The sequence below is a fragment of the Callionymus lyra genome, chromosome 1 (genome assembly GCF_982586985.1).
Source record: "Callionymus lyra chromosome 1, fCalLyr1.hap1.1, whole genome shotgun sequence".
Classification (NCBI taxonomy): domain Eukaryota; kingdom Metazoa; phylum Chordata; class Actinopteri; order Syngnathiformes; family Callionymidae; genus Callionymus; species Callionymus lyra.
In genome coordinates, this window is record NC_141818.1 from 7,791,520 (window position 1) to 7,813,533 (window position 22,014).

Sequence of the window (22,014 nt, forward strand, 5' to 3'; positions counted from 1 at the left end):
GAGTGGACACAAGGGCAGCGCGCGTGTCACGTGACTATAGAAATTTCCAGAGCGACATGACATCAGCCAGAGGGCATCTGGCCAGCAAAGGTCAGCGGTGTCATGTGACGGTCCGAGCAGAAGACACATAAACAAGCGTGTCGCACTAGTGGATTCGGTTTGTTTGTGTCCAGACAAGACCACCAGCTGTCTTCAGTCATGGTTCCAGTCCCGGTCTGCGACTTGTCCTTGCTGCTAGGCCTGTGGGAGGTCAGAGTGACCAAACAGAACCAGCGCCATAAGAGGGAGCAGGAGAGGAAGGAGAGGAGCGCCCTGTCCAGGTGAGCGAGGAAGAGGAGGAGCGGGGTCAGCGGGTCAAGGTGACTCACATGACTCGTCCTCTGGTCAGAATCGAGCAGCAGTGGCAGTACAGGATCTACTGCAGGGCCATGAAGATAGACCAGAAGCACCTGGGTCAACACACAGAGGTGACTTGTGGTGGGTCAGAACTGGACAAGGTCTCAGGCCAGCAGGACCCAGAGAAGGGATTGACCTTTCAGCTGGAAGGGTGTCAGTGGACGGTGAGATCTTTGGACCTGCCGTTCTCTACCGTGGCTGACTGTGACCCATGTCTCCGGCAGGACTTTCCCAGGGACCTGCAGTGGAAGACCTACCTGCAGCACTGGCATGTGAAGGCCACCAAGATCCGGAAGCTTCCAGACTTCCTGTCCTCCTTCACTCAGCTGAAAGTCCTCCAGCTGCCCAAGAACCTCTTCACGGACCTGCCACCTGAGATCGGTCAGCCGGGGACTTTGGGCCGAGTGTGTGTGTCGGGGGGTGTTCTGACCCAGGCCTGGTCCTGATGGTGGGTTCACAGGGAAGCTGAGTCAACTGCAGCACCTGGATGTGAGCTTCAACCTCCTGTCGTCTGTCCCACTGGAACTGGGGCTTCTGGAGGACCTGAAGACGCTGGACCTGGCGGGAAACCGACTGAGAGAACTACCCTTTGAGGTCATCATCATCCTCTATCGTCTTCTTTTTCTACATCTTCATCATGCTCATCATTTTCTTCTACATCCTTATAATGTTCTTCATCAACATCAACATCATCATCTTCATCATCTCCATCATCATTTTCTACGTTGTCATCTTCATCTTCATCTTCGTCTATGTCATCATCTTCTTCTTCTACATTTTAATCTTCATTTTCATTTCATCTTCATCATCTTCTTTTTCTATAGCTTCATCATGTTCATTATTTTCTTCTACATCTTCATAATGCTCTTCATGATCTTCATCATCATCTTCTTCTTCCACATTTCACCTTATCATGTTTATGATTATCAACATCTCATCTTCTTTTGCTACATCATCATCAGGGACCTGAAGACACTGGACCTGGCGGGGAACCGACTGAGAGAACTGCCCCTCAAGGTCATCATCATCTTCATCATCTTCTTTCACTACATTTTCATCTTCTCCATCTTCTTCTTCTACATTATCTTCATCTTCTTCTACATCTTCATCATGTTTATCATCATCATCATCCACTACATTTTCATCTTCTCTATCTTCTTCTTCTACATTATCATCATCTTCAGCTTTATCATCACCATCATCTTCTTCTACATCTTCATCATGTTTATCATCATCATCTTCTTCCACTACATTTTCATCTTCTCTATCTTTTTCTTCTTCTACATTATCATCATCTTCAGCTTTATCATCACCATCATCTTCTTCTACATCTTCATCATGTTTATCATCATCTTCTTCTACATCATCTTCAGCTTTATCATCATCATCATCTTCGTCTACATCTTCATCACGTTTACCATCATCATCATCTTCTTCTACATCTTCATGTTAATAATCATCATCTTCTACATCTTCATGTTTATCATTATCATCATCATCATTTTCTTCTAAATCTTCATCATGTTTATCATTATCATCATCGTCTTCTACATCTTTATCATCATCCTCATCTTCTTCTACATCTTCATCTTGTTTATCATCATCATCTTCGTCTACATCTTCATCACGTTTACCATCATCATCTTCTACATCTTCATGTTTGTCATTATCATCATCATTTTCTTCTAAATCTTCATCATGTTTATCATTATCATCATCTTTTATAACATCAGTTTACTCTTCATCATCATCATCCCTCCAGGTGACCTCCCTGTGACCTCTTGTGTGTGCAGCTCAGTAGCTTGAAGAACATGACTCACCTGGACGTGTGTCAGAATCATCTGGCCTCGATCCCCGTGTGTGTCCTGAGGATGGATCGTCTGCAGAGCCTCAACGTGAGTGACAACCGGCTGACCGACCTGCCGGAGGACATGGACAGGTGGGTCATCTGACTGAACCCTCACCTGCCCAGCTCACCTACCTGTGTGTGGGTGTGTGTGTGTGTGTGTGTGCGTGACAGGCTGCAGCAGCTGGTGTCTCTCTACCTCCACAACAACAGCGTGGCGTACATCCCTCACTGTCTCACTAACATCATCACGCTCAAGATGGTCGTCGTCAATGGAGAAGACCTCACCTGTGTTCCCATCAAACTGTGCTACAACCCCAGCATCAAGTACGCACACTCTAACAAACGCACACACACACACATATACACATCTTTGTCTCTGGCTTCTCTGCAGGTTCATACGGCTCCACGACAAACATGGAAGTGGACACGCAAAGAGCCAGAAGACGGATACGAAGAAGGGGAGTCAGGAGGAGCAGAGGACGGACGAGGGGGAGAAGGAGTTCCTGGAGGCCTACGTCCGCTCCCTGGAGGACCGAGGTCAGGACTACAAACCCGTCACCCAGACTCTCGGTTCCGATGCGTAAACCTGATCCGTTCTCACCCGCAGAATCGGTTCCCTACTCCACCACCAAGATCTCCATCTCCTGCCAGCTCTGACCACCTTTGGAGGAGATGTTGGGAGGAGACGTCGGTTCCTTCCGTGTTGCTGTTTTGAGCTACATTTCCCATGTTAGTAGAGACCAAAAGAAGCTGGAGTGACGGTGACAAAGTGACCATGGAGTGTCAACACTAGAGTGACGACGCTGGAGTGTCGACTGTAGAGTAACAAGTGAAAGATGGTGCAGTGAAAGAGTGACGGCGTATCAAAAGTGATGTATTGTTGACACTGGGGTAGGAAGAGAGTGAAGATGTCTGTGTTGCTGGTGTGAGTTTGAAGGCCATGTAACAAGAGTGACGACACTGTAGTGACATGTTGGCTGATTTTAATTGTTCTCTCAGAGGAACATCCTGTCGTGTACACAAGCTTCTCTCCGGGGCGCCCAGAGAAACATTTCAAGTTAATAAAAGTAAAAAAAAAACTCTAAAACCCCACCCCTGCCATCAGGTCACCACATTTTGGCTGCCACGTCTTGACCTTTTGACTCCTACAGGAAGGGTGACCTTCAGTAACAGTTCACGCCACGGTACAGAGATCGAGGAGGTTACATGCTGCTGTCCTGGAGCAGCGGCTCGATGTCCTCGGCGTCGCTGGTGGGCGGGGCCAGAGCGCCCTCTAGCTGCGGGGAGGGGGCGGAGCCGCCGATCCTGCAGGCGGCGCTCATCTTCACGTCGGACACCGGCTGCTGCTCCGGGATGAAGACCGCCACCATCAACGCCAGCACCACGGCGCACGCTCCGAACAGAAATGGCGGGCCGGGGATCGCCAGCTTCTTCACACAGAGACGCGTGTCACCCGTGGCCTGTGAGTGTGTGTGAGTGTGAGTGCGAGTCTACACACCTGTGTTTTCTGGCGTCCTGGCACTGGTTCCATGTCGTTCAGCTCCACGTTGAACAGGTAGAAGATAAACCCGTACATGGCTGGACCCAGACCGTTGCAGAGACCTCTGATCCCTGTGATCATGCCCTGGGCCACACCTGCGCACACACACACACACACACACGAGTGAGCAACACATACAGGTGTTGGACTCAAGAGGCAGGACTCACCTTGCTGGTCCCGTGATGCGCTGTGAGACACCAGCGCCGACACAGCAGGGAAGGTGATGGAGGACATGGCGGCGACCGTCCCTGCAGCCCACATCATCCTGCACACACACACACACACACACACACAGGGTTTGAGCCAGAGCACTGAGCGCAGTCTCACACCAGCACCAGGACTCACCAGGGTTCTGATCCAAAAGCGTACCACGCCAGCTGGAAGAGCTGGAAGCTCAGACCCAGAAGAACCGTGTTCTTGTTGCCGATGGTCCTCATGAGAACACCGAGGAACACCGTCTGACACACACACACACACACAGGAAGACGTCAGACACACAGCGTGTGTGTTTATATTCTCTACTGCCGACTCACCTGAGCAATGATGGACAGAACTCCCACCATAGCGATGAACGCTGCGATCGCCGCAGGAGAGAACTCGATCACCTGATCACACACCAGTTAGTGAACCACCGACACTTGATCTGTCTGTGTGTTTGAGTGTGACGGTGTGTGTGATGCGAGTGATTGTGAGACTTTGTGAAAGTGTTTGTAAGTAATTGGTGTGTTTGGGTGTGAGCGATTATGAGCATTGTGTTTGTGTTTTTACAAGCAATTATGAGTGTGACCATGTGTGTGATGCGAGTGATTGTAAGCATTTGTGTGTTTTTGTGAATGTTTGTGATTAAGTGTGAGTATGTGTGTGTGTTTGTGCAAGTGTTTGTGACAATGTTTGTGATGTGAGTGATTGCAAGCATTTGTGTGTTTGTGCAAACGCCTGTGATTAAGTGTGAGTATATGTGTGTGTTTGTACAAGTGTTTGTGACCATGTGTGTGATGTGAGTGATTGTAAGCATTTGTGTGTTTGTGCAAACATTTGTGAGTGTGACAATGTGTGTGATGTGAGTGATTGTGCAAATGTTTGCGAGTATGTGTGTGTGTTTGTGAGTGAGTATGAGCATTGTGTTTGTACAAGCGTTCGTGAGTGACAATGCGTGTGATGCGAGTGATTGTAAACACACTCATGCCAGTGTGCGTGTTTGTGAGTGAGTGTGTTTGTGCAAATGTAGGTGCGAGTGTTAGAGAGTGAGCATGAGCGCAATGTCCAAGTGTCATTGAGTGAGGGTGAGCATGTGTGTAGATTTGTGCGGGTATTTGAGAGAGAGTGAGTGAGTGAGTGTAACCAAGTGTTTGTGTATTCAAGTATCAGCATGTGTGTAAGAGTGAGACTGTGGACAAGTGACATGGTACCTGCTTCAGGTACAGGAAGAAGCTGGAGTACTGTCCAGCCTCCGGCAGGTAGGACAGGAAGACGGTGACACAGATGAGGAGGACAGTGGAGTCTTGTCCGACCCGCCGCAGTGACTGAGGACCAGAACCATGATGTGAGACAGAGGTTCGCCGGCACCGACACAAGTCGCGGTGTCACTCACAGCAAAGGGGTCCGCCTGCTCCCAGGAGATGGGGAAGCCCCAGGACGTCAAGCGCATCTTGTCGGGCAGCGACTCCGGCACCAGGAAGAACACAAAGCCAATGTCCACAATGGATATCACCGTGGCGACCAGAACCACCAGGCTATCGCCGTAGTGGGACGACAGGTACGCGCCGATGGCCGGACTGGTGACCAGGCTGGCGGCAAAGGTGGCAGACACCTGAAAAACCAGAAGACCACATTGGGTTCTAGACCAGTCCCGGGGACGAGGGTCGCGGAGAATCACCAGGCCGTAGGCGGTGCTCCTCTCGTGCTCCTCCGTGATGTCGGCCACGTAGGCGAAGATGACGGAGAAGGTAACGGCGAAGATTCCCGACACAGAAATGAGGGCGAAGTACCACCTGAGGGGGGCGAGCATGAGAGGTTCTGTCAAGTCTCTCCTTCTTTATGTGGGCATAAACATTTCCATGGCAGCTACACATTCCTACCACCTGGACCTGACATGTTGAAGGTTCAAAACCCCTTCACTGAGTTTTAACCCGATGAGACGTTAATAGGAGTTTTGACTCAACCTCTTAAGCAGCTGAGGCTCACATGACCCGCATGTGACTGGGCATTCATCCACACACACACACACACACACACAGAAAGAAAAATCAAGAATGGAAAAGTAATGAAATCAATATGAAGAAAAATAAATCTAGTGATATATATATATATATATATATATATATATATATATATATATATATGATGCTACATTAGGGATTTAGCCTCACACCGACAAAAACAAAACACTCTCTCACGATCACACACCGACTCTTACCAGGGACTGAGTCTCATGAAGGGTATGGGGGCGCAGGTGAAGCAGACCGTCATGAGCAGGAAGGACTTTCTGCCCCAGATGTCTGACAGAGCCCCGATGAGAGGAGCCGACAGAAACGACAGGAGGCCCTGACAGAGAGAGAGAGAACACACAAGTTGTTGTGAGCATGACCACACACACATGTGTGTACAGAAGTGTCACCTTCACTCCCTGGACCAGTCCATTCATCAGGAAGGTGTGCTGAGGAAAGGTCTCATGGAGTACCTGGAGGACACACACACACACATGGATACATGTCTAGATCGAATGATGGTGGTTCGGGCACAGGTGTGTGTGAACTCACGGTCAGCATAGGTGTGGTCAGCAGCCCCCAGGCGAAGAACTCCAGGAAGATGACCACGACGGCGTGAGCCACTCGGGCTTTGCCGCGCTGTGACGAGAACAACATCTTATTAAGAACCAAACTTGTATTATAATTGTATCAATGGAGGTGTTCTGTATTTTAATGGTGTTTGGATGACAAAAAGAAAGAACAACTTCTTCTGACGTCATCACACCACAACCCCCTTTACATGGATTTGTCACCAGGGGTCAAAGGTCGGTCACCCACCACCTCCAAAGGGGTCAGAGAGGGGGGAACGAGTTTGACATGTGACCTCTGACCCGTGATCGGCTCACGAAAGTTTGGTAAAGTCGGTTAGCAGCGGCGCTAGGGAGCGTTAGCATAATATTTTCCAAGCTAGCGGTCTACCGCTGTGACGTCACCAACCCGTCATCAGTCACAGTTCAGGGTCGCGTTTGTGACCCCCCACACACACACACACGTCACACCGTCGTAGACTCACCGAGCCCCGTAAAAACATGCCGCCGGCCTCGTTCGCAGCGCCGTCCTGGACCATCTCACATCTTTCCGGACCGTCGCTCACTTCCAGCCCGCGTGCCGCAGCATCCTCGGCGGGCCCGCGCGTCAGTGCCAGGGTGTCCTGTCGGACGTCGGCGCACCATGGACCGGGGAAGACCGAACTCCGGCCGGGACCAGCTCTCCAGAGTTTCACCCCAAAAACTGTGGGGACGTGATTACACAGAGCGCCGACCCGCTCTAATCACCAGCCGTGTGCGCGCGGGCGGTGCTCACCGAAGGTACAGGATGTGACACAAACACCGCCCGCCTTGAGGTCTTTCAGCGACAAACGCACTTTGCGGTGCGTTTAGTTTCTCCACAAACGGCGTCTGTCGTCCAAGGGCCCAAAAGTTTCCTCCACCTGGAATTAAACGAGATATTAAAACCACTTCCGGTACTAGCTTTCCCCTGAATCAGCTCCGAGCCGAGTCTGCCGTGAATATAAACAATAACTCCAAGGCGGCTAATCTTTATTACCTTTTTGGACGCGGTCTATGATGGGTCACCTGACCAGGTTTGTTACGTCAAACTTTATTTCGTAAAATAATAGGGCGGGAGAGGCCGGTGGGCGTGGAGGGCGCCAGTTTTTCCCCGTCTGTAAAAACTTTTGTGTTTTCGTGGAACGCTCCAAGAATGGCTGTTTTTCGGTGATATCGTGAATGTAAGTCAGTGTCTGCAGCTGAGTCGAGATGTTTGTTTCACTTCTGAACCCACGAGGCGCGTCAACCGCAGCGCCAACAGACAGGAAGTGGGCGGGGCGAGTGATGTGTCGCTGGGAAAAGTCAAAATGCCTTCTTTTTTGGTTCAAATAATACATTTGTTTAATCGGCGTCGTTTCGCTTGTGTCACGTGAAACACTAGGAGTGTTTGATAACAGCGAGTTGTGCTGAACCAACTGAAAGACGCGTCACTCGTCTTTAGGATAAATAAAAGTATATATTCTTTGAAAATTCCCCTTCACAGTCTGTCGCTGGAGGTGTGACGTGATGCTGCAGCTGGATGTTGACGCGGTGCTTTTATTGCGAAGGTATCTGGTGTTTACTTCCGCTCTGGCCTCGGTACTGCCAGCTTGACGCTCTTCTACGAAGGCAGCACGGATGGTTCGGGACGCGGTGCTGGTTCGGAATTTTTCCGCAGATTGTGGACTGCGAGTCGGCGAGTGACCGGAGCTCGTTTCCACCGACGAACGGCTGCAGCCTCCGAACCTCTGGCCCGTCTCCATTCACGCGATTCGTTCTAGCTCGGGTTTGGTCCGGAACACTGCGCTGCCTTTGTTCTGCTCCCCGTCCTTGTAAACACGCCTGCGACTGCAGACTGTGAGTACTATTACTGCTGCTGGGAGTAATGCTTTGCTGAGCATACTCGGTCTGCTCGTACGAGTACTGCGACTGTCAGTACTACTGCTGCTTTACTGGCGGTACTGCGACTGTAAGCACGGGTGCTTCATTGTGACCATGAATAATATTTTACTGGGAACACTGCGATTCTATATACTAATACTGCCATACTGTTTTCCATGGAATACTGCGACTCTGAGTACCACTACTGTTTACTGAGAGCGTTGCGACTGTTGGCACCAATGCTGTTTATTAGGAGTACTGATTGTGGGTACATATACCGTTTAACTGAGATTACTGTGGATATTGATACTGAAAACTGCAGTGGCTATCAATATAACAGTTATTTTTCTGATCATACTTTGGCTATAAGTAATAATGATGTTTTAATGTGACTATAATTGCTGTGGCCTCCGTAAATGAACTGTTTTACTGAGAGTACTACAATGACTAATACTGTTTTACTGCAACTGTCGGCATTAGGATTGTTTTAGTGAGAGTACTGTTAGTAGTGACTATATGTACTAAAACTCATTCACTATAACTGGCAGTATTGGAACCGTTTAACTGAGAGTACTGTCACTGTCAGTGTTATTATTGTTTTACTGAGAGTACAGTGACTATTATGTTTTTTTTACTGTGACTGTTTCTATTGTGGCTATCAGTATTGGCAGTATTATAACCGTTTTATTGGGTGTACTGTGACTGCCAGTATTATTACTGTTTCAATGAGAGTACTGAAATTGTCAGTATTGTTATGTTTTAAAGAGATGATTGCGACTGAGAGTATTATTACTATTTAACGGAGTGTACTGCGAATGTCAGTATTATTACTTTTTGACTGTGAGTACTGCAACCGTCAGAATTAATACTGTTTTCCTAAGAGTACTGCGAATGTCAGTATTATTTCTGTTTTAGTGAGAGTAGTGTGAATGTCAGTATTATTTCTATCTAACTGAGAGTACTGCAAATGTCTGCATTAGTAGTGTTTTACATAGTGTATTGTGACTGTAAGTATTATTACTATTTTAGTGAGAGTACTTCGACCACCAGTGTTTGACTGAGAGTATTGAGACTGTCAGTATAAGTACTGTTTTACCGAGAGTACTGCAAATGTCTGCATTAGTTGTGTGTTACTGAGTGTATTGTGACTGTCTGTATTATTACTATTTTAGTGAGAGTACTGTGACTGTCAGTGTTTTTTTTTACTATATAACTGAAGGTATTGAGACTGTCAGTATAAGTACTGTTTTACTGAGTACTGCGAATGTCAGTATTATGACTGTTTTAGTGAGAGTATTGCTACTGTCAGTATTATTACAATTAAACTGAGTGTACTGCAAATGTCTGCATTAGTATTGTTTTACTGAGTGTATTGTGACTGTAAGTGTTATTTACTATTTGACTGAATATGGAGACTGTCAGTAAAAGTACTGTTTTACCGAGAGTACTGCGACGGTCGGCATAAGTACTGTTTTACTGATTGTATTGTGACTGTAAGTATTATGACTATTTTAGTGAGATTACTGCGACTGTCTGCATAAGTACTGTTTTACCAAGAGTACTGCGACTGTCGGCATAAGTACTGTTTTACTGAGAGTACTGTTGGTACTAGTACTGTCTTACTGCGACTGTCGGTCGTCTCACTGTCACTGAAGGACTTTGTTTCCATGGTAACACAGCAACATCGGCTCCTCCTGGTGTGGATGAAGATTCACTTGGACGTCCTGAACTCCTGCGGCTCCTCCGCACTTTCTCCTCCTCCTTTTCCTCCCCTCTCCCGACCTTCCCACCCCCCTCCTCAATCTTTCCTCCACCGCTCCCAGGAGGAGGGATGAAGACTCCGTTTAAAAGTGACGCGCCACAGCGCGAGGACGCAGGTGAGGCTGTTGTCACGGCGACGGTGCAAGGGAATCTGAAGTTAACCTTCTCATGCATTACAGGTCCTCCAGGTGTGTCGGTGAACCTGATGAAGAAGAAGAACCCCCACAAGTGAGTCTCTCCACCTCCACTGTCTCATACTCCTCTCTGACGTCTTGACTCTGCAGGAAGCACCGGGCTGGTCCCAGTCACCTACCTGGACCCACTCACCGCAACCTGGTGGGCTTTAGGATCCAGCACATTTGGAAGGAAGGAAGTATGTCAACCAAGCAGGTCTTAACTGATCCCAAGACCTCCTTCACGTTTGTGTGTGTGCAGGCAAGTCGTCCCAGTGGAACGGAACAGTCCTGGACCAGGTCCCGGTCAACCCGGACCTTTACCTCATCAAGTACGACGGCTTCGACTGCATCTATGGACTGGAACTGCTCAACGACTCCCGAGTCATCGGACTGCAGGTCCTGCCCGAGAGAGTCGGTGAGGAGACGGACACACATGCAGACACACTCAATAGAATAATTGATTTCTAAAATATTTTTATAACTATCTGTTAAATAATTGTGTGTGTTTTTATGAGTGTACACACGTGTGTGTGTGTGTGTGTGTGTGTGTGTGTGTGTGTGTGTGTGTGTGTGTGTGTGTGTGTGTGTGTGTGTGTGTGTGTGTGTGTGTGTGTGTGTGTGTGTGTGTGTGTGTGTGTGTGTGTGTGTGTGTGTGTGTGTGTGTGCAGTGTTAGGAAAGTTCACTTTCTATGTGAACCGGTTCAAAGGTCACTTTTGGAAATTTTTGAACTATGTTCTAGTTGACATTTATTTTGCTACAAGCTATTGTTTCTCAAACTAACCACCACAGATGATCTATAACCACTCGGTGTCTCCTCAGCGCCGGCTCGAGTGTCGGACGCGCTGCTCGCCGACTCGATGATCGGGAAGGCGGTGGAGCACATGTTTGAGACGGAGGAGGGTCCGAAGGAGGAGTGGCGGGGCATGGTTCTGGCCCGGGCGCCCATCATGACCTCTTGGTTCTACATCACCTACGAGAAAGACCCGGTTCTGTACATGTACCAGCTGCTGGACGACTACAAGGAGGGAGACCTGCGGATCATGGAGGAGTCCAGTGAGTCGGGAAAAGAGTGTGTGTGTCTGTAGATGTCTGAGTGTGTGTATGTGTGTCCAGGCGATGGCGCTGTGGAGCGGGAGCCCGGCGAGGTGGTGGACAGTCTGGTGGGGAAGCAGGTGGAGTACGCCATCGAGGGCGGAGGGAAGCGCTGCGGCATGGTGATCCACCAGGTGGCGGCGAAACCTTCGGTTTACTTCATCAAGTTCCAGGACGACTTCCACATCTACGTGTACGACCTGGTCAAGACCGCCTAGGCCGGACGTCCGTCGCCCTCGTCACACTAACGCCACCCCCCCCCCCCTCCTGGTCGGTCTGAGGGGGTCCATTGAACTTAACGAGAGACTGGTCATGTGACGAGGAGCCTTCATGTTGTCATTTGTACTCCAGTTGATGTTTCTTTCAACATCTCTTTGACACAAACAACCATCGACTATTCACACCACAGCTGCCGCGGGCTAGTGTTAGCCGCGGGCTAGTGTTAGCCGCGGGCTAGCATCAACCACCATGGCAGGTTAGTACAGCTTCCGACAGTGGCTAGCGTTAGCTACCGTCGCAGGCTAGCATTAGCCGCCGAAAGCGAACTTCGGGTTTATTTTATTTTTTTTGGTTTCCTCGCCAACTCGACAATGCTCTGATACCGGATCGGAGTCTGTTGATGTGTTGAAGCCAGCGCTGACTTTGTGTTGTAAATAAAGACCACTTCCTGTTTTCATTCCTGACTCATCTGTGATCACCTTACTCACTTTTGACCTCATCAAGGTGAGGTCGAGGCTGGACCAGAGAGTTGATGTGAGCCTACAGATTTGGATAAGACTAAAGACTTGACCAGGATTAGAGACATGACCCGGACCAGATACCTGAACAGAACTAGAGACTAAACACTTGACCGGGATTAGAGAAAGGATTAGGAGTAAACAATAACGACTAGACACTTGATCAGGACTAATGATTTGACAAGGACAAGAGACATAGGACTAAAGGACTCTTCCCTAGGATTAGAGACGTGACCAGGACCAGACATCTGACCTGAACTAGACACTTGACCAGAACTAGAGAATTTACCAGCAATGGAGACAACCAGGACTAGACGCTTGACTAGAGTAAGAGATGGACCAGGACTAGATTCTTGACCTTAACAAGAGACTTGATAAGAAGTACCGATTTGGCCAGGAATACAGAGTTGACTAGGACTAGATACTTGATAAAGGACCAGAGACTTGACCAGGGCTAAAGACATGGTCAGAACTAGAGCAATGACCAGGACTAGATACTTGATAAGGACTAGAGAAATGACCAGGACTAGAGACTTGTCCAGGACTTAACACTTGGTCAGAACTATAGACATTACCAGTACTAGATGCAAAAGAGACCTCCTGAGGGATCAATACAATTCTACCTAACCTAGATAAGGACTAGACACTTAACCAGGAATGCAGACATTACCAGGACTAGAGACGTGACCAGGACTAGATGCTTGTTGAGGACTAGACATTTTACCAGGAGTACAGACGATATCAGGAGTAGAGACTTGACCAGCAATAAAAAATTGGTCAGAACTAGAGACATGACCAGGACTAGATACTTGATAGGGTAACTAGAGACTTGACCAGGACTAGATGCTTGATAAGGACTAGACACTTGACCAGGGATACAGACGTTATCAGGACTGGATCATTTTCGGGTATAAAACACTTTGAGTTGATACTATCCTGTGGTGATGCGAGTGACCCCCTCGATGTCGGCGGACAAACAGCATAATAAGGAGATTCCAATAATTGTCACGTGACGTGCGCTGTGGTCTCCCGCTGCAGCGCCACCTCCCACAATGCACCGCGGTCGATTATTAACACGTTTTTCGTCTGTTTTTCTGCAGGTAAAGACACGAGAAATCACACACGTTCAATGTCGTGTCGCGGCGGTACGTCACTGTCGCAGCTCGTGTGCGTCGACGCAGGTCACCGTCACTGAAACAGTTGGTTCAGAATTTCTAGTTCAGAATGACGTCTTCGGTTCGGTCGATCCTTCTGGGTTTAACAGCGTGATGAATGGTTCAATCACAGGCTTCTGTGAAAGGCTCAGCCGTTTCCTTGTTACGATGTGCCTCAAACCTTCTGATTCCAACTTAAGTACTTGTATAAATTAACCTGGTTAATGACTTACAACTAGATTCAATAGGTTAAACTCACTCGCCAGCAGTCAAGTAGGAATATCAAGTAAACTCACCCACTATAAATAGAGCGACCTTACTTAGTGAGTCAATATGACGTCATGCCTATTAAAATAAGTACTACTAACAGTAGCATTTAAGTTTTCAAAAACATGTCTAACCATCATTTCCATACACAGTGTTTTACACACACATCCAACCGATCACACTATGACCAAGAATAGAAGAAAGTTCCTAAACCTACCCATTTTATTTCTTACTGTTTAAATATTGTGTAAATATTGGAGTATATATATTGTGTATATTATCCTCCTGAGGGATCAATAAAGTTTTACCTTACCTTACCTTATCTCAACTTTCAGTTTTACATTTAAAGCGATACTTCACCCAAAAATCAAACTATACTAATTTTGTACACACTCTAATGTCAACTAAGGATTGGGATTATTTTCAGCGATGTTTCTACAAATCGGGACCTTTTCTCCCGGGGCTATTGACCTGTACAGTCACCGGGAGAAAGTGTCCGATCGATCGTAAAGCTTGTATTTTGTTTGACTTGAAGCGGCGAATAAACGACCCGTGACACACTCTTGATTGACCATCTTTCTCCACAAAGCGAAGCATTAAGAACCGGAACGGGAAGTGACGGAGTGTCGGAGCGGACTCCGCTTTTTGGCCGTTTTAACCGCAATACAGCAATTATTCATAAAAATAAGAACAAGAACAAAGAGAAATAAAGAGAAAGAACAAGATGATACAATCTAAGTCTAAATATAAAGAACATAGATCAAAGAAAAATAACAAAGACAGAAGATACAAAGATTAACATAGAACAGAATGTCAAGATACTTTCATACTCCTGCCCCCAAACTCAGAATTGTACAGTCTTATAGCCCGAGGAATGAATGAGTCCCTGAGTCTATTAGTTTTGCATCTGGACACAAACACATGCCTTAAATATTGTTGTAATGTTGTCGCGATGACGCCTCAGTGATTTGCTGCAGTGCACCGTCCATAAAACAGCCTGGTCTGAACTCTAATTCATAAATGCCACTGGAAATAAGTTAATGATCTTTCCTGGTTGAACATGTGATGAATGGTTCAATCACAGGCTTCTGTGAAAAAGGTGCAACTGATTCCTTGTTACAATCTGTGCCTCAAACCTTCTGATCACCAACCAATGTTTATCTAATGTTGAAGGAAAATGAAATCACTGATAATGACTACATTGAATAAGTTGGTATAATATTAAAACATCATTTGAATGAGTTCAAAGGACCAGGACTAGATACTTGAACAGGTCTAGAGACTTCACCAGAACTAGAGATTTTGGCCCCAGTAAATTATTTATATGTGGTTAAGTCTAAGGACCACTTGATCAGAATCAGTCTTCAAGTGACCACTACTAGGGTCTTGGCAGGAATCAGAGACTCAAAGTAGTCAGGTCTGGAGAATAAAACCAGGACTATATAGAAACATACCTAATGTGATTCAATCTACACCTACAAGGGACTTGTTGTATAAACAAAGCAGGGTGTGATCACAGCTGGCTGGAGAATTGAAGCCATTATTATCTTGTTCTCTTAGACTTCGAAGGAGAACTTCATGAAGTAATGACTTAAAAACATGGTCATGATGAGAGACTTACAGCATCTTGGAGAGACTTCAACATCTGAAACATGTGAGTCATGAAAGTTGAGTTTTCACATTAGTGGAGCTTTTCCATGTTTTCATCTTGTTCTGCAGCTTGAACAAGAGAACACATCATAGCCGGGGTCGTGCACCGTCAGAGAAACAGCTCGGTCCCAAACTCTAACTCAGAAATGCCACCAGAATTCAGTCAATGATCTTTCCTGGTTAATAAAGTGATGAATGGTTTCTTCACAGGATTCTGTGAAAAAGGTGCAACTGATTCCTTGTTACAATCTGTGCCTTAAACCTTCTGATCATCAACCAATATTTATCTGATGTCAAAGGAAAATAAAAATGAGTTCCTTACCTCAAGTATATATGTGATAATATATAAGAATATATTCATGTATATTGATAGTAATTTAAACAATTATAATTATTGTGGTCTTTGTTTTTTGGTGTACTTTTGTTTTTACAAGATGTATAATAAATATTCACCTCCTCATTAATATGTTTTCCTCTTATGTTATCAATCCACTCTGAACTTTCTTATTATACACATGGTCTGTGTTGCAGGACCAGTTTACGGTCCAGTTCTTTTACCACTTAATATGGCAGTCGTCCTCCTTTTTTGACGTTGTGGAAATGGACCGTCAGAGAAGTAGCTGGTCCTGAACCTCTAAGTCAGAAGCACCACCAGGTAACAGAACATGATTCTTCTCGTTCATAGATGTGATGAATGGTTTGTTCACAGTCTTCTGTGAGAAGGTGCGACCGTTTCCTTGTTACGATCAGTGCCTTAAACCTTCTGATCCCAACTGGTGTTTATAAAATAAAAATAAAATATATAATATTACATAAAAATGCAATTCCCATATGGGTATTGTCCACTCAATAAGGTACATGCAACTGTATGCAATTTAATCAAGTCAAAAGTAAAAATAACCTAATCTCACCCACTAAGAGCACCAATGGTAAAATGACATCACAACAATTTAAATAAATCAACAAAATAACAGTCACATCAATAGTACTAACAATAGCATTCGAGCGTCATAATCCACATCATATTGAAACTATCACAAATGAATATTGACCAATAATAGAAGAAAGTTCTTGTATCTGAAGTGCAACAAATGTTCCTCTTCGAAGATCAAGTTCTCAGTCTGTCTGCTGCAGCTAATCTGAGACTCGAGTGATTGTACCGTGTGAGGAAAAAATGGTTGAATCTAAAACCAACCAAAGACAAGAGGAGAGCTCTGACAGTGAGTCAAAATGGGATTCATTAAACCAAACCCTGATGGCGATGAAAGAGGGGATGAAAGAAGAAATGAAGGCAATGAAAAAACGAACTCAAAGAACCGAAAGAACCTCTATATCAGCTCCGGGAGGACAACGTGAAGAAAGATCTGCTTATAAACACTTTGAGGATCAAAGTCGAAGAGTTGGACCAGCAGGGAAAAATCAACCAAGTAATTGTGACTGGACTAAAAATCCGGCCTCCAGGTTATGCGAGAGAAGAAGCCGAAATAACAAGTCTGCTCTGCTTAAGAAAGCTCAAAGGATCGGATGTTTATATCAATGCGAACCTGACCAAAAAAAACCCCGCAGACATCACCAGAAAAGGTCGCCAGCTTAAGACAGGTGGCAAGACACAACACACCTGAAAACTGGCAAAACTGAATCAACAATAATAATAATAATCAATATAATCCAGATCAGGAATGAGGAAGATTTGGACAAATACAAAAACTGATGTATGGCGTACAAACACTCCATGACTACAGCACAGGAAAGTACAATGTTTTTTTTTACACGGACTGAAAATATGATGGGTCTATCTGAAAGGATTGCTGATAATCACTTCTACTATAACAGGTCTGAGAACTGTTACTACTACACTGAAGATCTTTTCAAACGCCTGCATTGTGATTTACTTTATAGCAGGAGTCTATACACCACCTTCGGCCACATCAAGGAATACCTTAATCACTTCGAAAGACCATCAATATCATTGCGGTGCCAGGAACATGGATTAAAGGCACAGATCTTTTTTCCTGGATAGGTTAGATTGGATAGATATAACTTTGTACTTGTACAAGGAGAAGAGGCCCTATTCATTGACAATATAAATCTATTTATTGACAATATTGACAATAAGTGTCCTGTTTTATGCTGTGGTGTGTTGGGGTGGGAATGTGTCCAAGAGGAGTGTCAACAGGTTGGACAGGTTGATCAGAAAGGCTGGTTCTGTGGTTGGAATGAAGCTGGACTCACTGGTGACAGTTGCTGAGAGGAGATCATTGAACAAACTACTGTCCATCATGTATGATGACAGTCATCCTCTGAACACTGTCGTCAGTGAGCAGAGAAGCAGATGGAGCACGAATGCTCCTCCCATGATGCAACACTAATAGACTCAAGGATTCATGCATTCCTCGGGCTATTATATTGTACAATTCTGAGTTCGGGGGCAGGAGCGGAGGGAAGGTATCATGATGTTCTGTTCTATGTTAGTCTTTGTATCCTTTGTCTTTGTTATTTTTCTTTGATCTATGTTCTTTATCTTTAGACTTAGATTTTATCATCTTGTTCTTTCTCTTTATTTCTCTTTGTTCTTGTTCTTATTTTTATTTTTATAAATAATTGCTGTATTGCTGTGTCTAATTAGAAAAAAAATCAATTCCCCGAATGAGTCCTAACCTATATAAATCTATTCATTGTCAATATAAATCTATTCATTGTCAATATAAATCTATTCATTGTCAATATAAATCTATTCATTGACAATATAAATCTATTTATTGACAATATAAATCTATTCATTGACAATATAAATCTATTCATTGTCAATATAAATCTATTCATTGTCAATATAAATCTATTCATTGACAATATAAATCTATTTATTGACAATATAAATCTATTCATTGACAATATAAAGCTGTTGATCACTTATATGAATGTGTGACAATCATGATCTGTGAAAAAAATATAGTTGTAAGCTGTGTTTTCACTGAATGACTCCAGGTCTGTGTGAAAAAATTCAGAGTGTTCCTAAACAAAGTCTTATCTTAATCTGGGCTCCCCCCGTCTGGCCTTGGAGGCCAGTCATCAAAGTTCTCCTGGGAAGATACTCCAATGGACCACTTGGTGACCTTGTGACATAACAGGCTACAAGAGGAGACTGTTTGTCGTAACATGTTACGACAAAATGACACGAGTAAAATAAATTGTTCTATCAAACTGCAAAAGGAAATGAAAAAAATGCTGATGATTTAAACTGACATGCCCGAATAAACAAATACTACTACTATTACTACAACAAACATCCAACATGCGCTCAGATTATTTAGTCATCAGTGTCAGAATATTCTGTTAATGTTCAATAATATTTACAGATTAAAGAATTCCGTTTCCGTTCTCTCGCGATACCTCGATTACCACTTCCGGTTGCTCTGAGCGAGATCTCGTTCCTACAAACAATAATGGCCGCTCGCGTGTCGTCCACGCGGTATTGAAGAGAGCCTTAAACTGTAGTTATTGATCTACCATCAAATTTTATTTACGACCAGAAGAAGCCATTAACGATTTACTACAGTTTACTTCAAACCGGAAGTCAAGATGCAGCACGACGACGTGAGTATTTAAGATTTTAGCCGAAGCTATATTCTAACGTCAGATGCTAACAGACTTTTTTGGTTCCCTTCCACGTTTTTTATTTTATTTATTAATTTAAATAAGATGTCTGGGTGAATTATGTTCAGACAGATAAAGTTATGTTTTATTTAGAGAACAAAACTTAAGTGTGTGAGAGTCGTGTATTAGAGTTGGTTGTCATGCTAAAGTTGTGTGTCTGCAGGTGATCTGGGACATCATCGGAAACAAACAGTTCTGCTCCTACAAAGTCAAGTGAGTTCAAGATCTTGATGTGACGTTATCGCCTCCTTGTGTTTTGTGCCAGAAATAAACATTTTATTGTCAATGTTAACACTATGTCATCACTTTTAAGGACCAAGACTCAGAACTTTTGTCGAAACGAGTTCAACATCACGGGTCAGTGCAACCGCTCGTCCTGTCCACTCTCCAACAGCCAGTATGCCACCATCAGGGAGGAGAAAGGTAATGCGGGGGAAGGGGGGGGTGCACATGGGGATAGGGGTGACATGGAATTGATATCTGTGTGTCCACAGGTCAGTGCTTTTTGTACATGAAGGTCATCGAGAGGGCAGCGTTTCCAGGCCGTCTGTGGGAGAAGGTGAGCGCGTCGTACTGGTGGTGATGCTGCAGCGGCGACGCAGGTGGTCACACGGGTGTTCGTGTTGCAGGTGAAGCTCAGTAAGAACTATGAGCAGGCTCTGGAGCAGATAGACCTCAACCTCATCTACTGGCCTCGCTTCCTGAGGCACAAGTGCAAGCAGAGGTTCACCAAGATCACCCAGTACCTGATCCGCATGCGCAAGCTGGTTCTGAAGAGGAGGTGAGTACCCTGAGTAATCCTGGTCAGGGGCGGTCCTGGTGACACACGTTCTGCCGTCCTCAGGAGGAAGCTGGTGCCACTCAGCAGGAAGGTGGAGCGACGCGAGAAGAGAAAAGAGGTGCGTTGACATTCATTACTCGCCCCTCTCAACACCTCACCCCTCCCCATATCTCACCCCCCCCCCCCTCACTGAACTGTGTCTGCAGGAGAAAGCTCTGGTCGCAGCTCAGCTGGACAACGCCATCGAGAAGGAGCTGCTGGAGCGACTGAAGCAGGGCACGGTAGGTTGTCATGGCAACAGCTTCAGCATCTGCTGCGGAGTGTGACTCGTGTTTGTGTTTCAGTACGGCGACATCTACAACTTCCCCGTCCACGCCTTTGACAGAGCAATGGAGCAGCAGGACGAGGAAAGCGAGTCTGAGGAGGAGGAGGAGGGGGAGGAAGAAGAAGAAGAAGAGGAGGATGACGAGGTGAGTACTTTAGAACGTCACCGTCGCCATGGTGATGTTGCGCTAATGTTGATTTAGTTTTTTTATGTCAATTGTAAGTGCTGCGAGTGTGGGTCAGATTGAGATTAAGCACGTCAGTTAGAGCGTGTGCGTGAGCTCAGTGCTCGGAGATAAACGCATGTATGTGACGCATTTGTTTTATTCAAATGTTTATCAAAAAACAGTCTGAGATTAATACAAAACATTGTACCTGCAGTTACAATCATAAATATAAATAACAAACTACATTCTGCATTACTGCTATTTGAACTTGTTGTTACTCGTTACTTTATGTAATATCGTTTAATTCATTTAGCTCACTTGGCAGAGCAGCGGAAAGTCAAAATAAAGGTAGTAGTTTTGAGACTTACAACCTCTGTGTATTATATATATTATATATATATATTTATTTATTTTTGCAAGGTACTATTACTTTCATTAATGATTATAGATAGTTTGGATTTTTGTTATTACACGTAATACATCAACAATGAGTTGGACTGAAAGAAATGCATCACTTTCCTGCACCTCTTTATCACACGCAAATGATGCATTCAATGTGATTGTTATAGTGCGTTTAAGTACAGGTAATATTTTCCTACTGAACTTGAAACACTGCATCACTTCAATGAAAATTGAACTCCGAGAAAACATATGTCCATATCTATAAATTAGAAATAAAAATTATTTTCTCAATGTTCCTTTTTGTGATGTTTGCATTTTGGGTTTGATTAGTTCACTATTGTCCGCGCTTATTTTAGTTATTAAGTTATTGAACATTTTGTGTTTTAGTAGTTTAGTTTTTATTGTTGTTTGTTACTTTTGTGTTTCTAGGGGTGGACATGGCAAAAATCCGTATCGTTCTTTTGAGACTTTTGAACCCGTCGATCTGTATCGGCAACAAAAATTATGATCATTGCAATCCTAAAATATTTCATATTTGTGTTTGTTTAATTCATTTATTGTTTTTTCCTTTTGTCTGAATGGTCTTATCACATCATCCAACCTTACACTGACCCGTATGCCTGGAAAATTTGCCCTTATCACTCTCTTTCAAAAGTTTCTTTCCATAGTAACTGGTTACTTTGAAAGTGATGAGTAACTTAGATTATCCCTATTACTTTTCAAAGCAGTAACTAGTAACCATAACTTTGTTCAAAGTTACTACTTTAAAGGAACTTGCCCAACCCTGCCTTTAACTAGCATTTAGCATTAGTCGAACCTTTGTCACTTTGTTAGCCTGTCTGATGACATCACTTACTCTTGGTTTGCAGGACGTGGGCAAGAGGGAGTTCGTAGCAGAAGACGAAATAGAGGAGAGCGACCTGAGTGACTTCGAGGTGACTCTTCATCATGTTCATTGTCATCATCATCTTCATCATTGTCATCATACTGATGAGGACTAAACTTTGATCTTCAGGAGATGAACAAACTGAAGACGAGCAGCGATGAAGAGTCCAGTGACGAAGATGAGGAAAAGCAGCCGGCGGCAGCTTCCAGGTCAAAGGGCAAATCTCCGGCTGGTGGTGCAGCAGCGAGGAGGAAGCGAGCGTTCGTGGAGATTGAGTATGAGCAGGAGCCCGCCACCAAGAGCAGAGCGACCTTGTGACCCGTGTCATCGCAGAGTTGAATGAACTTTTGTATCATGTTTGTGTTTGAATGCCTGGACAGTAAAAATGTTTTAACCCGACCTATAAGTGTGTTTTTGTCGCCATCTAGAGGTCACACTGCCTACTGCTATTCAGACATCGACTAGGCCGTGGTCCTCACGGAATGAAATAAATCTAGTTTCTCTGGTTTTGATTATTACT

The 22,014-nt window shown here is 44.9% G+C and overlaps 4 protein-coding genes and 2 non-coding genes across 9 annotated transcripts; 5 read left to right on the plus strand and 1 right to left on the minus strand.

Annotated features, from left to right (window-relative positions):
- Positions 1–45: 45 nt before the first annotated feature.
- Positions 46–3,069, plus strand: LOC148087782 (uncharacterized). Its single transcript, XM_087791020.1, has 8 exons — positions 46–320; positions 389–560; positions 621–777; positions 857–990; positions 2,190–2,335; positions 2,417–2,569; positions 2,637–2,782; positions 2,853–3,069. Exons 1-8 carry the CDS (start codon positions 199–201, stop codon positions 2,900–2,902), a joined length of 1,080 nt encoding a protein of 359 aa, XP_087647146.1. The 5' UTR covers positions 46–198; the 3' UTR covers positions 2,903–3,069.
- Positions 3,070–3,211: 142 nt separating this feature from the next.
- On the minus strand, positions 3,212–7,319 carry slc71a2b (solute carrier family 71 member 2b). Of its 2 annotated transcripts, none has more exons than XM_087791006.1 (12): positions 7,047–7,319; positions 6,545–6,631; positions 6,403–6,465; positions 6,202–6,329; positions 5,662–5,776; positions 5,377–5,595; positions 5,195–5,308; positions 4,319–4,390; positions 4,131–4,243; positions 3,953–4,050; positions 3,744–3,880; positions 3,212–3,672 (listed from the first exon to the last, which is right to left on the minus strand). In XM_087791006.1, exons 1-12 carry the CDS (start codon positions 7,098–7,100, stop codon positions 3,448–3,450), a joined length of 1,425 nt encoding a protein of 474 aa, XP_087647132.1. In that variant the 5' UTR covers positions 7,101–7,319; the 3' UTR covers positions 3,212–3,447. The 2 variants fall into 2 exon arrangements, with proteins under 2 accessions (XP_087647132.1, XP_087647124.1); XM_087790998.1 differs by having other exon boundaries at positions 3,212–3,675.
- Positions 7,320–7,507: 188 nt separating this feature from the next.
- Positions 7,508–12,148, plus strand: LOC148087784 (spindlin-1-like). 3 transcript variants are annotated; one of them, XM_087791052.1, is made up of 7 exons: positions 7,508–7,616; positions 10,122–10,319; positions 10,383–10,431; positions 10,488–10,576; positions 10,639–10,794; positions 11,200–11,433; positions 11,494–12,148. In XM_087791052.1, exons 2-7 carry the CDS (start codon positions 10,274–10,276, stop codon positions 11,688–11,690), a joined length of 771 nt encoding a protein of 256 aa, XP_087647178.1. In that variant the 5' UTR covers positions 7,508–7,616; positions 10,122–10,273; the 3' UTR covers positions 11,691–12,148. The 3 variants fall into 3 exon arrangements, with proteins under 3 accessions (XP_087647178.1, XP_087647187.1, XP_087647170.1); XM_087791061.1 differs by lacking the exon at positions 7,508–7,616 and adding an exon at positions 7,686–7,763; XM_087791044.1 differs by lacking the exon at positions 7,508–7,616 and adding an exon at positions 8,151–8,418.
- Positions 12,149–13,454: 1,306 nt separating this feature from the next.
- Positions 13,455–13,553, plus strand: LOC148087785 (small nucleolar RNA U13). Its single transcript, XR_015709253.1, has one exon. It is a non-coding gene; the product is annotated as a small nucleolar RNA U13 (small nucleolar RNA).
- Positions 13,554–15,948: 2,395 nt separating this feature from the next.
- Positions 15,949–16,049, plus strand: LOC148087786 (small nucleolar RNA U13). Its single transcript, XR_015709252.1, has one exon. It is a non-coding gene; the product is annotated as a small nucleolar RNA U13 (small nucleolar RNA).
- A 2,669-nt stretch (positions 16,050–18,718) lies between these two features.
- Positions 18,719–21,893, plus strand: mak16 (MAK16 homolog (S. cerevisiae)). Its single transcript, XM_087796558.1, has 10 exons — positions 18,719–18,874; positions 19,098–19,147; positions 19,248–19,357; positions 19,429–19,493; positions 19,564–19,715; positions 19,779–19,833; positions 19,922–19,996; positions 20,060–20,185; positions 21,478–21,543; positions 21,624–21,893. Exons 1-10 carry the CDS (start codon positions 18,860–18,862, stop codon positions 21,810–21,812), a joined length of 903 nt encoding a protein of 300 aa, XP_087652684.1. The 5' UTR covers positions 18,719–18,859; the 3' UTR covers positions 21,813–21,893.
- The last annotated feature ends 121 nt before the right edge of the window (positions 21,894–22,014 follow it).

Excerpts from the sequence above, each read along its gene's own strand:
- LOC148087782 (XM_087791020.1), top strand. The coding sequence starts at position 199 with ATGGTTCCAGTCCCGGTCTGCGACTTGTCCTTGCTGCTAGGCCTGTGG. Across the intron at positions 778-856 it reads GGACCTGCCACCTGAGATCG|GGAAGCTGAGTCAACTGCAG; the intron begins GTCAGCCGGGGA and ends GTGGGTTCACAG. Across the intron at positions 2,783-2,852 it reads CCGCTCCCTGGAGGACCGAG|AATCGGTTCCCTACTCCACC; the intron begins GTCAGGACTACA and ends TCTCACCCGCAG.
- slc71a2b (XM_087790998.1), bottom strand. The coding sequence starts at position 7,100 with ATGGTCCAGGACGGCGCTGCGAACGAGGCCGGCGGCATGTTTTTACGG. Across the intron at positions 6,632-7,046 it reads GCATGTTTTTACGGGGCTCG|CGCGGCAAAGCCCGAGTGGC; the intron begins GTGAGTCTACGA and ends TTCTCGTCACAG. Across the intron at positions 6,466-6,544 it reads TGACCACACCTATGCTGACC|GTACTCCATGAGACCTTTCC; the intron begins GTGAGTTCACAC and ends TGTGTCCTCCAG.
- LOC148087784 (XM_087791052.1), top strand. The coding sequence starts at position 10,274 with ATGAAGACTCCGTTTAAAAGTGACGCGCCACAGCGCGAGGACGCAG. Across the intron at positions 10,577-10,638 it reads GCACATTTGGAAGGAAGGAA|GCAAGTCGTCCCAGTGGAAC; the intron begins GTATGTCAACCA and ends GTGTGTGTGCAG. Across the intron at positions 11,434-11,493 it reads GCGGATCATGGAGGAGTCCA|GCGATGGCGCTGTGGAGCGG; the intron begins GTGAGTCGGGAA and ends ATGTGTGTCCAG.
- mak16 (XM_087796558.1), top strand. Across the intron at positions 19,148-19,247 it reads TTCTGCTCCTACAAAGTCAA|GACCAAGACTCAGAACTTTT; the intron begins GTGAGTTCAAGA and ends ATCACTTTTAAG. Across the intron at positions 19,494-19,563 it reads CAGGCCGTCTGTGGGAGAAG|GTGAAGCTCAGTAAGAACTA; the intron begins GTGAGCGCGTCG and ends TTCGTGTTGCAG.